This window comes from Agrilus planipennis, unplaced genomic scaffold (genome assembly GCF_000699045.2).
Source record: "Agrilus planipennis isolate EAB-ADULT unplaced genomic scaffold, Apla_2.0 scaffold210, whole genome shotgun sequence".
NCBI classification, from domain to species: Eukaryota; Metazoa; Arthropoda; class Insecta; order Coleoptera; family Buprestidae; genus Agrilus; species Agrilus planipennis.
Window position 1 is genome coordinate 1 of NW_020442439.1, and position 14,968 is coordinate 14,968.

Sequence of the window (14,968 nt, forward strand, 5' to 3'; positions counted from 1 at the left end):
GTATTTTAATCCCGCAAACGACGCACAATTTATTGATAAAGTTTGAACAGTGGATTATGTATATCGTGCGTCAGATTCACACGGTTACCGTCGTACCTTTACATTTACCGCGTCATTCGTGGTAGTTTGTAGATTTAATAATTGACCGCTTGCCACATAGGAAGTCCTGGTTCAATTCCCGATCGATGCGATACCTTCTTTTTTTAACTAATACAAAATAAAGGAGTGCGATTAGTCGCATTTCGGACGGTACTAGTACTAATACTAGTATTAATTGTATTTTGTTTACCTATTCTCATGATAAGTGTACCTAATTCATATTAAACAAACGGATTTACCATTTTCTTGAGCTTTATCTAAGTTATTTATAATTTAAAATATGTGTTTAAAACTTTTATAAATCAATTTAAATTTAATTTAAACTTTTTCTAATTCCTTTTTTTTTAATAAATTAGTTCCTTAATGTAATAAGTTAAATTTATTCAATCACTCAGTGATTACCCATAAATTTTAAAGTTTAAATACATAAAAGGATAACTAAGAAAAAATAAAAACAAACATATCTTACATACAATTAATAAAATATAAACTACTTCTCTTTTTTATTTTTTACTAATTTGAGTTCTGGAATCGTTTTCTGTCTTCCAATAGCCATTTTATTGTTCATATATTTTTGTAAGACGTTTGGTACCTCAATTGAACCCTTCTCAGTCTGGTAAGTCTCGGTGAGGGCAATGAGCATCCTTGGTATAGCACATGCTGTTCCATTTAAAGTGTGTACATAACGAAGGTCGTTATCGCTTGAATATTTGATATTCAACCTCCTTGATTGGTAGTCAGTGCAATTGCTACAACTTGAAATTTCTCCAAAAATTTTTCGTCCAGGTAACCACGCTTCAATATCGTATTTCCTGTATGCTGGAGCCCCCAGTTCATGCGGAGGCATGTCTAAAACCCTCAAGTAAAGACCCATATCTCCAAATAAATCTTGCTCAATTGTAATTAATTCTTCTAAATGATCTTCTGACGATTCAGGCGTTGAAATGACAAACATTTCAACTTTTGTAAACTCGTGAACCCTATTAAAGAAAAAAAAAAGTGTTACTCAATCCTTTTTTTAATTATTTCATTTTTAAGTATAATTTATGGTAATCAAGAATTAATCATCTCCTGTTACTAATTAATATACATAACTCACCTATAAATGCCTCTTTCTTCTGAAGTGCTTGAGGTTTCAGCTCGGTAGCATCGACTTACTGCTGCTAATTTTGTTGGTAATTCTCTTCTAGAAAAGGTTTTATTCATTAAAAATCCTGCTAAAGACATTTCAGATGTCCCTGCTAAACAAAAATCGGGTCCATAAAGTTTCTGGTCCAGTAAATAAACCTACAAAAACTGAAATAGTCAATAAAAAAATAGAATAAACATGATGCATTTATTATTACCTACTTGGTTACGCTCTCCTTTTGTATTCATGCCACAATTTTCAATGATATTCCTATGAAGTATATCTGGAACAGACATAAGTTGAAAACCTTTTTCAAATAACTTATTGACTGTGTAATTGATTAGTGCTTGTTCTAATTCTGCCATTTCACCAAGAACATAGTAACTTCTGTTTCCTGACAAATTTCCTAATTGGTCAGTACGAACTAGGTTTAATTTTTTTGATATTTCATGGAATTCTTGTGGATGAAAGTCGAAGTTCTTTTTCTGGTTTATAAATCGTACAATATTAATGTCAGTTGTATATTTTAAAACGTCAGGGTGAGTTCTATTTGGGATTTTCAAAGCTTCAGTGTATAACAGTTGCTTCAGTTTATCGTGATCAGTAGCATTTTTACTATTTTCAAGTTGTTTCTTAAATTTTTGCACTGAATGTATATCACCAACACCTTTTCTTCTAGTGATGTTATTTAAAATCTCTTCACAATTACTTGCACTGCACAAATAATCGAAATCTAAATCAGGATATTTATTCAACTTTGGAGTATAAAAGTGTCGTTTGATGGTTTGCTTTCCATTTGCACTTATTTTTTTAATTAAATTCATTATATTGTCTAAGTTTTTTAAATTCTTAATGATGGTTATTAAAAAAACTTCGCTAGGTTATGCCCATAGGTTACGTCCATAGAAGTGATGAGGCCAAAAATTACACCCATAGATTCGATTAATATCTTTTATCTATAGTTATGTAAATGTCCTTATTGATAGATAATCCCAGAAAGATATATTTATAGGGTGCATTCCGAAATATAACCCAGTATACTGGTCAGTGCTGATGACGTCATGAATCGAGGCCATACTGTTGATTCGTTCTGAAATATACTAGCCACTGCGTTGATGTCAAATTGATGCCATTATTGCTATTCTCAATATGGCATCGTTTACAACAATTTTGCTCCAAAATTTATTATCCAGTTTAACCTAAAATTATAATTTCAAACTTAAAATTTCATTTCTAAATCTAAAGTTATATTTTGCAGTTACTTTTTTTAAACAATCTTTGCGAGGTGAAGAGGCGAAAATTATTCTAACGTTGCTATTTTAGCACCAAAAATATTCTTTGAAATTGTTTAACTGTTATACCCCTTTCTATAATTAACTAAAAATATGGGTAATTTTTTACATTAGTTGACATTGGAATTGAGATATGAAGTTTAGTCAGGTAGGTAGTACTCACCAAGTGAAGTCGTGTAGTAGTATTTACTAGAATTTTGTTTATTATTTGTTTAAAAATGAATGTGAGTGAGATACAGGCCCTTAAAGTTTTCTTAATCGGAGGAAATACCGGTAGGTACGGTCCTGGCTTCAGCCTTCCGTCAGCTGTTCCCGCCAAACATCGTTTGTCCTAAAACATATCTTCCTAACATTATTCTAATGTATCAGCCCGCCTTCGGCGGGCAGGGGCATTAAACAAACTCGAGTCTGTCATACATCTACCTAACTAAACAATGACGTCATCAATGCATTTTTGGCGAGAACAGCTGACGAAGGGCTGCAGCCAGGGCCGTACCAATCGAAATTTCCTCCGATTAAATAACTTTAGGAGCCTGTATCTCAAGCTACATTGGTTTCCGCACGGAATTAATGCTACTACACGATTCTACTTGGTCAGTACTACCTACCTGACTAAACTTCATGTCTCAATTCCAATGTCAACTAATGTAAAAAATTACCAAAATATGTTTAAAACTTTATATTAATTTGAAATATGTAGTATTCGCTAACTAATGACATTATACAATTTATTTGAAGTGAATTAATAGAAGGCAACTCAAATCATTACTTATCTCCTCAATTTACTTCTGTGAGTGATTTTTTTTAATTATTTTACAGCTGTCAGCTGTTTTGTACAATTTTTTGGTTATGTTTGTTTGATTATTTGTTTACGGCGATTTGAAGTTCATATGAAGAGTATTATTTCTTGGTAAGAAGTAATTCATCAACAAAAACAGTATTAAACCATTTTATGTAGGTAAATAGAAATGGATGAAGACGTACAAAACTTTGGAAACAATTTGGCGATATGTGTAAAACAAAAGAAATACATGTTTGCTGCAGATTTAATTGGGCATGTATTAAAACAGTTTTCAGATGGACAACTTCCCTTAACTGTTATTGGTGTGCTCATTATCTTTTATTACACTGCCTTACCTTATGTAACACCAATTTTATTTTTATTTAGATTTCCATTTAGTTAATATCTTCAACAAAAGTGATGGTCTATTAAAATTCATAGAAAATGTTATATGCATTGAACAATTTCGCCCTGCTCTCGTACATTCCTTAAAACTTTTATCTATAATAATAAATACCATGGGTCAGAGAATCAAGAAAAATGCAGTTGATGTGGTGACAGTGTGTCAGAAAATTATTACTTCTAATGCAAGATCAGATGACAAATTTTCTGCTTTAATAATAATAGAATGTATAATTGAACAGCATTTGATTAATCATGATGTTGTTATTGAATTGTACAATGATTTATGTAAAAGCTTTGAATTAAAAAGAACCTCAAAAGGTATAAGTAATATTCCAATTGTCTTCTATGTATTCTTTTGTGTTTATATTTTAGTGGAGTCCCAGATAGCCATTGTTTTGGGTACCATTATGAAACATTTTAATAATGTGTTTGATTGTAACAGTTTTTTTGAAAAACTAATAAAAAACATTGAATATGAATTGTATGCATGTGAAAATCAAAAGACTGCCACTTTAAAAGCAACAGAGGGTTGTATGGTTGGATTATCAAAAGCTTTGGAAAGTTGTAGTACAGAAATTATCCCAGAAAGGAAACAGAAATTGTTAGATTGCCTAGAATCATTAGTCAAATCTACTAATGCTAAAATAAAAGTTGCATTCAGAGGTAATTATTCACTGTTTTTATGATTTAATAAAAAATGCATCATTCCAAACTCTAAAAAAATGAAAAAGAGCCCTTCAATTTATTGTCTCATGGAGGCAACCCACCATATTGTCACGTGTAGGTAACCCAAAATATTAATACCAAATCATCGTCTGATCTACGGACAGATCATACGCGGATCAGCGATGACCGCTACGGTTGTTACAAATGTCATACAAATCTCTTCTATCCAGTGACACTATAGATACACTAAGCTGCAAAGCTTCCTCACTGTCAACTAGCTGAAAACCTACCAAATGCTACCAAAGTTAGCTGCAAAACTACTAAATCTACCTTCAAAGCTACCCAACTTAGCTGCAAAGTCACTAAACACAGCTGCGAAGCTACCTCACTGCCAACTAGGTGAAAAGATACCAAATGAACTAGCTAAATAGCTACCAAACTTAGCTGCAAAGCTACCAAATATGGTTGCGAAGCTACCAAACTTAGTGGCAAAGCTACCAAACCTAGCTGCGAAGCTATTCAACCTTCACTGTCACCTTGTCTGAGTTACGCTTGACTTGAGCCAGTACTACGAGCTGGACGAGCTGCTTCGCCTACAGGTGACGCAACCAGACAACTATACCACCGTCCACTCGATGTCACACGTCTCAGTGAAATGTCCCTGATGACCCCGTACCAACGAAGTAACTACCACCGATCACCGCTCGTCCTTCGTCGCTCTCGCCAACAAATCCAAAACCCCAGCGGAAACCTCGCCCCCCGAAGATTCGACGTCTTCTACAGGAATTGTTTGGGTCGTGTTCAGATAGCGATTAAAAAATAAGTTAATTTTGTGATTTTTCTTTTGTTTATTAATTCATTTCATTTTGTTTAAATTATTCTCATTTATGTTGTGTTCTTTGTTGATTCGCACTTTAATTATAAATAGTTGTTCATACGGCAGGTAAATAAATGTTGTCATTGCTTGGCCAGTTTTTATTTCATACATCTAATAACACGATTTATCACGTTCCAATAAACGAAAACGGTAACAAAGAAGACCAGTTGTTTTAAATGTCACACTCTGGATCTTTCTAGAACCATTCCAGCGCCTATAAATGGTTGCCGCGAGATCGGAGGAGTTAGTTCTAGTTTTACTGATGCAACGAGCTGATACAAAGTGTAAAAACAAGAGCGAAGAAGCGACCTAACATGCGATATTATAGTATTGAAATAGAAATGAATAAATAAAATAGTGGTGTTAATTAGAGAGTAAATAATTAAACAAATATTGTAATAGCAAGAAACGTGTTTAATTACGAGACATTTCGTGTCAGGAGTGGGATTGAAGAGGATTACTGAAGGAGCAGAAAGTTTGAAGAATTCCATTCTAGAGATCGCGAAAAAAACCCAACAAATCATATATCGTTGGAAAAATCTCGAAGAGAGAAGAAATCGAATTTTCTGGAAGTTTCCATCAGTTACAAGTAACCATCTCAACTAATACCAAGTCAAGCAATTAGAAGAACTTAGCCGTTCTCGACACGTCTTCGTCCTAGATCAAAACTTCAATAAGAGCAACTTAACGTACCACCTCATTAACACTAGAACAGTAAAGCCCATCAAGCCACCATCTGGAAGAGTTCCTTGGATGAATCAAGAAGTACGTCAGTAACCTTCAGTAAGCACGAACAAGGGGTCATCGAGCCATTTCAAAGTTCTTGGGCCTCTTATATAGTGCTGCTACGCAAGAAAGATGGTTCCACAAGATTTTGTGTGGACTGCAAGAAGCTGGAATATATAGGGCAGAAGGACAGATACCCATTACCTCGAACCGACGACACAATAGACAGTCTAATTGGAGAAGACTGCTTTTACAACTGGAAATAGTCTACGGCAGTTCAATGTCATACCTTTTGGATTGTACATTAAGTACACTGTTTTACAAGGACTAAACTGGAAAATCTATTTGGTTTACTTAAACGACATGATCATACTAGGAAGAATCTTCCACGAGCACATCCGAAACGTGACTGATGCCTTCAAGAAACTGGCAACTGCAAACTTGAAGCTAAGTCCCAAGTAATGCACCCTGTTTAGAAGAGAAGTGAAATACCTAGGCTGTCATAACACCAGATGGTATTATGACCGATTTGGTCATAACAAAAGATCGTTATGAACTTAGAAGTTTGGGACTGTAGGATATAGCCAGACCACTACACAGACTTACAGCAGATGGAGTTTCATTCCAATTGACACCTGAAAGCCAAAAACATTTGACAATTTGAATATTATGCTCTCTGGAGCCCCAATCTACCCACAGTTCAGAGAACCCTTCAACGTTGATGCTGACGCTACTAATGTGGAACTTGGTGGTGTATTTTCCCAAGTACATGAGGGAAAGAAAAAAGTCAGCAGGAACTTTAGTAAAACACTCTCGAAACAAGAATGAAATTATTGTGTCGCCCGTCGAGAGCTAGTGGCTATAGTTGAAACTCTCGAACATTTACACAAGTATCTATTTGGATGGAAATTCCACTTGAGAACGTATCATGCCTTGCTGAAGTGACTACTGCAATTTAGAAGCCCAGAAGAACAAATTACACGATGGCTGCAACTACTTTAGATAAATGAGTTCGATATCGAGTATCACCCAGGCAACACGATAACACAGAGGTAGTACCCTGGAGAGTTTACGTCGAAACCTGTAAATCTTATTCTTCTACGGAGAAGAAGGAATAACTGGCATCGATTTGTTCTAATCTACTAATCTAATCACCGTTTAGCCTGAGGGATCCCGGGTAGATAACGACCTGCGGAAAGACGAAGCAATTGACCCAAAAATGAGATGGAAACAAGTTGGAACCTCAAGACTATCGTGGGCAGATATGAGCCACTCAAGCTAGACAATGAAAGGTTATTGGGCCCAGTGGACTTCCCTTACCCTGGTTCACGGCGTCTTGAAAAGACTGGGTGAGTCCAGATGAAACCAGAAAGAAACTCCAAGTACTACTAGGGAAGTTAAACAAGCGATTTTATGGACTGCGAAATAGAAGCGATGTAGAAGACTTATGCAGCAAATTCTGACCAAGAAAGGAACTTTCGGCTTTATTCAAAAAAATCACTGAGCTACCGACCACTACAAAAACGATGACTACGCCCTTACATCTGCAGTCTTTTGGAATTTTTGAACGATTTAACGCTACTTTGGAGACCTACTTAAGAAGTTTCGTCAACGACTGCCAAACTGCGGACGAGATGTTTAGTCCCCCTGAAAATTCTGTAGTGTCTACAAATGAATATGTGCGCAAATTATAAGAACGACTACAAGCCATCCATAATTATGTTTGTACGAAGCTGCGATTTAAAAGTGACCATATGAAAACCAGATACGATCGACGAGCCAACTCTGCTGAGTTTAATGGGGGTGACAATGCGGGTAGGTTTATAATCCGTCAAGACGGAAGGGATGTTTGATTCATACACCGTTGACGACGTTGTGCATGGATCCTGCTCAAAAATGTAGGTCGCCCATTTTAATCAGCGTACTCCTTACAGAGGCGACGACACTTATCGGGATGATCAATTTTGGGAGTGGAGTGTCCCGAGTAAACAATCCATCATACTGCCACGTGTAGGCAAACCAACATAGACAGTAAGAAAGAAGAACAGATCAGACTAGATTTCACACTCTGGATCTTTCTAGAACGATTCCAGTACCTATAAATGGTTACCGCGAGATCGGAGGAGTTACCGAGCGGCATGGCCTAGAGGTTTAGACCATTGCTTAGCATTCGGAAGGACGCCGGTTCGATTTTGGGTCCGTCTGCTTTGGTCCAAATTTTTCTGTGGTTTCCTGGGATCACTTAGGCAAATGCTGGGGCAGTAATATTCCACAAATAATCTTTCATTCCCTTCTGTCTTCATTTCGTCCGTCGCATCTTTCTCACCCGAACCACCACCCACCCATTCCCACGGTTTCTGAAAGGAGGCTGAAGAGGGCCTTTCGCCCTACCTTCCGGCATAGTTCGAAGGGACTGCCCGCCCACCAGCATTACTGGCTGGTGGGAATGAAATACCCAAAAGAAGTTTTTCGGAGGAGTTAGTTCGAATTTTAACGACGCGACGAGCCGATACAAATCGAAGAAGCGACATAGTGTGTGATATTATAGTAGTGAAATAAAAATTAATTAGATATTTAATAATGTGTCAATTAGAGAATAAATAAATAAATTTATTAATTGTGAGGAAAGTTTCATTACATGACAATATATTAATTAAAAAATAAAAGTTTTTCGTTCATTAGTGTTCATTTAATTGCATTTATTTATTTTTAGCCGCTTTAAATCTTTTGAAAATGCACATGAATCTTTTTGCCAAAGAAATTTATGTTCGTTATAAGGAGTGGTACAAATATTTTATGCACTGGCTGCAGTCAGAAACAGGAGAGAATAAGAAAGCTGGTTTTAACGTTCTTTTAGAATTTTACAATGAAATGGGAAAGGTTGCATGTGAATCTAATAATGGTGGCGAAGTTGCCAAGGTATATACATAATAATCAATAATTTTTAATGTGCTTTGACTAAATATAATTTTGATGTTTCTAGTTTCTTGTAAACCCTTGCCTTAAAAAACTGTCTAATCAGGACGAGACTTATGTAGTACATTTAAGTATACGAGGTGTGGGCTACTTTGCAAGAGCAATTTATATCCATTTACGAGAAAAATTCGACGGCATTCTGGCCCTCATGTCACAGAAGATGGAAGAACAGTTTTTTATCCAAGAAACACCCGATACTCCCATCAACTTAGAGTTTCTTCCCGACTACATATTTTCGATCGGTTCCATGGTCAGTCTGCTTAAAGACTTAACCGACTCACAAATGTCTGTAATATACAAGTCGTCGATTTTTATGATTCAGATGTTCCCTAAAATTCCTTCTCACCATCGTTTTGTAGTAGTTGACGCAATTGTTTCTTTAATATGCAATCTAAATGTGAATAATAAAAAAATGCTTTGCAATTATCTACAAGTTGTCCTATATCAAGGTATTTTATGGACTTGTTCACATGAAATCGAAGCTGATGCAGAAGTAGTTAAAGACAATATAAACATCATCACTTACAAGTCTTATATGCAATTGTGGAACGGCTTACTGAACCTCAGACAACGATATTTAGACGCAGAAGAGACGAAAGTCCTCAAACGAGAAATTTTCGATGAGCTGATACGAAATTTGTTGGTTCTAATCAATAAACTCGACCTAGGAACTGTAGTAAAGAAAAATGAAGATATGATAACGACAGCGACCGATCTGGAAACTATTTTTGAACCTGTCAAAGTTGCTGACATTATCATCTTTGTGAACATTGCTGACCTTTACAGAGACATTTTTATATTGGTTAATAAACAGGATCCTGCAATGTTCAGAAAATGGATCCCTGCATTCGTTGATAACGTCATCAAAAAGTCCCAGCACTATCCTTTGTGTAGCGGCTTCTATAAATTGCTCACAGCCTGTTTAAAATTGAGCACATCTTTGAGATACTTCACCAAAGCACGAATCGAAAAGTACGAGTATGTACGATCTACTTACGAATCGATTTACAGTTTCATCCAAGACATTTTGCAAAAAGTAAGCCATTTAAAGGAAGACCTTTTGATATCATGTCTCGAACTCTTGATGAGCATTCCTGAAGCTATGGTTAAGAACATTTTACCACAAGCAGTCCCAGCATTCACGTCACTTTTCAATGTAGGAAGGAGTTATTTGAAACTAGCTCATTTAGCAATTGATACATTGGAAGAATGGTTCATACTTCTCCCCATTAACGACTTTAAACCGTTCTTAGAAGAAATAGTCCCTGAATTAGATTCATATCTTGAAAGTCATTCGTTGAATGAAAAGAACTTAATTGTAGACTCTACCAAGTTTAAGACGAGAAAAACCGAAAGAGCTGTAATGAAACGTAAAGTGTTTATTGAAAGTGAATCAGAATTGTTAGAACTTCAGTACAAAATTATGGTTTTCTTGGGAAAACTTGATACGAATATCTGTTACAAATTTGTAAGTTCTAAGAACACACTTGAGCCTGTGGTTTGGGGTAAAAACTGTCATCTAAAGGTGACGCTACCTTTTGAAGACGCCGATATCGATATAGGTCTTGAGAAATTCGTGCCTCACGTACTGAATATTGCCCTTCATTCTAGTAATAGAAAAAGTAGGGTCACAGCTTGTGAACTGCTTCATGCAATAGTTCTGAATTTACTCGGAGTCAGTGAGTATTGTGTGTGATAAAAAGAGTTTTTCCGACGTTTAGTATCAAACTTTTAGGTAAAGCTGCAAGCGATGAAGATTTAAATGATATAAATCTCGTATTAAAAAAGATATTTGTTCCTTTACTTCAATTGGCTTGTGACGTGGACGGAGTTGTAAGGCAAATTTTCGAACCGTTTGTTCTTCAACTGATGCATTGGTACTCGCATCCATCCCAGAATGCATTCCCTTCTGTCTTCATTTCGTCCGTCGCATCTTTCTCACCCGAACCACCACCCACCCATTCCCACTGTTTCTGGAAGGAGGCTGAAGAGGGCCTTTCGCCCTACCNATAACGACAAAAACTATTTATTTACACTAATTATTAACACTGTCAATTTATTTCTGGATTCAACTGCAACGGTCAATTTATTTATTTCTCCTCCTCTCGGCGATCCTCTCTTCCTTTAAATACTCTTTTGTTTACTTTCGGAAACATTCTCGAAACATCCGAATAATTCATTTTTTCTTTGAACTGTTTAACTGATTTCCCAGAACGCAAGTACGACACACACATTTACAAATACGGCGCACATGAAGAAAGGCGTACGCGGTTAGTCGGCGAATCGATAAGCCATTCACGCACACGTGTGCCCTATCGCACACAAACACACGCGTACTCGCTTCAATATACAGTATGTGTGCAAGTACGAACAATATTTACAAACAGTGTCACGCGATTAAACTGATATGGTACGCTACCAAACAGACCAAAGTGCAAGTTCGGCGAAAAGGAAGTTTTCTTTCTTGGTGACTCTGCCTCAGCGAGAAGTCTTTACCAGATAGAGTAACAACAATCATCAATTAACTTAATAAGCCAAGACTGATGATCTTAATGATCGCAGTAAATAAATCAATCGAAGATTGTCCGAAAAAATGTTCAACTTCAATTCATTAGTAAACTGTCTTTTCTATAAATGCGATATTTCTTTGGAACTAAGTCTTTGTTGTAACTGAAAGCGGACAACGTTTGCTCCATATTTTAAGGAATTTTAAACTTAATATTTTTTTCTTACTCTATTTAAACAGAATTATTTGTGCTTATGACAATAGAAACTGTTTAATTTCAGGAAGCCATTACTAATACCTCGAATTCGTCTCTGAGAGATTTCGCCGGAATTTGCGTTAGGGAGTATTTAGCTTGGACGAAACGCCAATCAAAAGACCAAAGATCAATGGGAATCGAATTCTGGATCTGTAAAATAAAGACCTTTAGTCGACATCCCGATTTGTTTAAAAGAACCGGCGCCGTTCTCCTCTTTAACAGTACTTATACTGAACTTCGTGAAAATTCCGAGATATTTAATATTTATTGGTTCGAAATCCTAGATTCTTTAGTCACGAATCTTTCTTTAATGAACAAAACCATCTCATTAGAGGACAGCCTATTACAGCAAGCATTCTCCGCTTTGGATCATGTTAAACGTGGTCTAGTAGAAAAATCAGATCGTTTCAACTCCTCAAATCCTGATCGTATAGTCCCGAGCAGTTTTGGTGGAGACACCCTCAAGGACGTGGCAATTTGGAGTTTAACCCAAACTGGATCATTATCACCTCACTGCAGACAAAAGTGTATGGATTTGTTTTGCAAAATTGCACCAAAAGTAAAAGATTGTAGAAATTTGAAAGAATTCTGCAATAAATTTATTGACGACTCAAACTGGATTCTAAAGACTTATCATTTACGGTCACTCAGCCCAGAAAGTTTTGAGAACGATATATTCAAATGGATGTGCTACTTCTTGTGTGCAATCGATGGGTACAAGTTTATTATCGACAATGACATATTATCCCCAAAAACCGCTTTTGAAAACAAAGAGTTCTTAGAAAGTGTTGGGTTTTTCTTATCAAATGTACAGGAAAAAACACTTGAAAATTTCAAGGAAAATTGTACGGTCACATCCGCTGATAAGCAGACATTTAAAACATTGAAATCCCAAATTATCAATAAACTGGTAGCGTTGTTTAGTTCGATTCTATCCAAGAAATATCATATTGAATGTATTGACATTTGGAAGCAACCATCAACATGGAACTTTATCAAAAATTGTGTGTTTATGCCGTATGTGCTGGGAATAGAAATGACGAAAGCTGACGAATTTGGCAACGAAGTGGTGACGTTATTAAATTTACTAAATGCAAATTTAACACCAAACACTGGGAAAGAAAATATTCAAAATACGCTTCGTGAATACATAATACAAACATTAAAAGATGAAGTGGATTTAAAGGCTGTGTCAGTACCGTATCAGCAAAGATTAGCCTTAAAAGGGATGCTGTTGTTACAGAAAACAAATTTTGCTAAAGAAATGAATTTAGGTGATCTTTTTTCGCGAACAATTCCTGACTTATTTGCCAAAATAGTCAAGACAAGTCCCAGTCCAATTTTCATCAAGTTAATCAAGCCAGTAAACGAATTTTACGACATGAAATTACAACTGGCACTTGAGAATAATAAAAATGAAATTCATTTAGTTATAAAGTGTATCGTCTCCGAAGAGATGGTGACCTATGAAGGTACTAATACGAAGTCCAAAAAAGGAGTTTTGTTCTTTAGAACATTCAAAGATACTCTGTCGAAAGTTATCGTTCAGAACTTCTCATATTTTATGGAAATATTGTGTAAAAATCCACCTGAAGATATCTACTATTTTAACACGGAAATAATACCCTACGTTAAAAAATATTGTAAGGAAAGGAGTATTGTGAAAACAATTATAACAAAAATGGTGGAGAGTGTAGACACCATGTCTACTTTTTTCAACGTCGATTCGGCTTCTAAAAAGAAGGCTTTAGACTTTATAAGTAAATTAATGACTCTAACCGACGTTCCACGAATAATTGGACATGGTAATGAAAAGTTATACTTATTGATAATCGACTTGTTTACAATCACTGATCAGTCTTGGAATACCGTTCAATCTTTGGAATTCATCGGGCAAATAATTGAGTTACTACCATGTGTTACAGAACCACAGGATGATTTACAACCTGATTTGTTGTAAGTCCTATTTTTTTTAATGTACAATTATTAAATAGTAAATCGTGGATGACCTTTAAATCTTTTTAATATTCCTCATCATAAGGTGTTAGTCCGAAGACTGGTTGGATACGCACCTCCACTCTTTCCTATCCTGCGCTAATCTTCGCATTTTCCTAAAACTAGAACATCCCACATCCTTAACTATTTGTGAACAGTAATCTAAACTAAGTCTACCTCTACTCTTCCTAACTCCTGTTTATGTCTCTAATATTTCTCTGACTAGACCTTCATTCCTGAGAAGGTGTCTTACCAACACCAACCTATCTTGCCTATTTCTTATTGAGTTCCATGGAGTCTGTTCTTTTATTCTTTCTAACCTTCTCTATCCACGGTATCCTCATCATTCGCCTGTAACACCACATTTGGAGGGCTTCTATCCTTTTATTTTCTGCCGTGCTCACCTTCCATGTTTCATACATACACCTTCAACAATATTTTTCGAATTTCTAAGTGAAGGGGGTAAAAGGTATATCGCGTGGTGAAAGGTGGCAGCGGCGGAAGGAGAGAAAGGTTGGCGGCAGCGCAGAGAGGGCAACGACTGCATTAGATGGATATAATGCGCAGCCGCGCGGCGAGCGGGGAGTCCGCTAGAGTCCCAGCGGCGTGTGCTGTGCTCAGCTGTTATTTTCTTACCTCTGCTCTCCATGTGGCTGGGCATCATTGCCTCTATTTGCGGTCAGTGTAAAAACCAAATCATAATTTGCAATAAACTTGTGAAAACGAAATGTATGCTGGGACACATAGTAGAAGTGAAACTTCAACGGACAAGTGGAAAAACGAATCGCAACAAAATTTTTACTTCAAGTTTCACGGGCAAATTCTTAATGTACTTGTCCAATTTGAAAACCGGACAAAGTTTTTACTTGAGTTTTACAGGCAAGTTTTCAAATTGGACAAGTATATTAACAATCTTCTACTATGTGTCCCAGCACACATTTCGTTTTGTGTGTAGTCAAGAAGCGAAATAATTATGCAAAAACCAAATTTTTCATATAAATGAACAATTTACGTCCAGCAACAGATGACTACAGCACGTTAAAGCGATTTGGAATTCGCTTTTTAAAAATTTCGTCTCCTGTCTTTATATTCGCTCTCGCCCTACGTTTTCTTCCCTTGCATACCAGTATTTTTGGTTTACTTTGGTCGCGGCGAAAAAGAAAAAGTTAGAAGCGTTCGAAATGTGGTGTTATAGGCGAATGATGAGGATAAGAAGGTTAGAAATGGAGAGGTATTAGAAAGAATAGGAGAACAGAGAAC

General features: G+C 36.2%; 2 protein-coding genes across 4 annotated transcripts in view; one reads left to right on the plus strand and one right to left on the minus strand.

Annotated features, from left to right (window-relative positions):
• Positions 1-569: 569 nt before the first annotated feature.
• LOC108743427 (serine--tRNA ligase, mitochondrial) lies at positions 570-2,247 on the minus strand. 3 transcript variants are annotated; one of them, XM_025980328.1, is made up of 3 exons: positions 1,450-2,247; positions 1,199-1,386; positions 570-1,079 (listed from the first exon to the last, which is right to left on the minus strand). In XM_025980328.1, exons 1-3 carry the CDS (start codon positions 2,050-2,052, stop codon positions 590-592), a joined length of 1,281 nt encoding a protein of 426 aa, XP_025836113.1. In that variant the 5' UTR covers positions 2,053-2,247; the 3' UTR covers positions 570-589. The 3 variants fall into 3 exon arrangements, with proteins under 3 accessions (XP_025836113.1, XP_018334497.1, XP_025836114.1); XM_018478995.2 differs by having other exon boundaries at positions 1,446-1,536; XM_025980329.1 differs by having other exon boundaries at positions 1,199-1,395; positions 1,446-1,505.
• A 1,093-nt stretch (positions 2,248-3,340) lies between these two features.
• Positions 3,341-14,968, plus strand: part of LOC108743426 (DNA-dependent protein kinase catalytic subunit-like) — a 63,503-nt gene continuing 51,875 nt past the window's right edge. Inside the window, exons 1-4 of the mRNA XM_025980333.1 lie at positions 3,341-3,430; positions 3,479-3,624; positions 3,689-4,369; positions 8,689-8,814. Coding sequence (XP_025836118.1) covers positions 3,489-3,624; positions 3,689-4,369; positions 8,689-8,814 — 943 coding nt within the window. The 5' untranslated portion in view covers positions 3,341-3,430; positions 3,479-3,488. The remainder of the gene's footprint in view (positions 3,431-3,478; positions 3,625-3,688; positions 4,370-8,688; positions 8,815-14,968) is intronic.

Excerpts from the sequence above, each read along its gene's own strand:
- LOC108743427 (XM_025980328.1), bottom strand. The coding sequence starts at position 2,052 with ATGAATTTAATTAAAAAAATAAGTGCAAATGGAAAGCAAACCATCAAA. Across the intron at positions 1,387-1,449 it reads CAAAAGGAGAGCGTAACCAA|GTTTATTTACTGGACCAGAA; the intron begins GTAGGTAATAAT and ends CAGTTTTTGTAG. Across the intron at positions 1,080-1,198 it reads GAAGAAAGAGGCATTTATAG|GGTTCACGAGTTTACAAAAG; the intron begins GTGAGTTATGTA and ends TTTCTTTAATAG.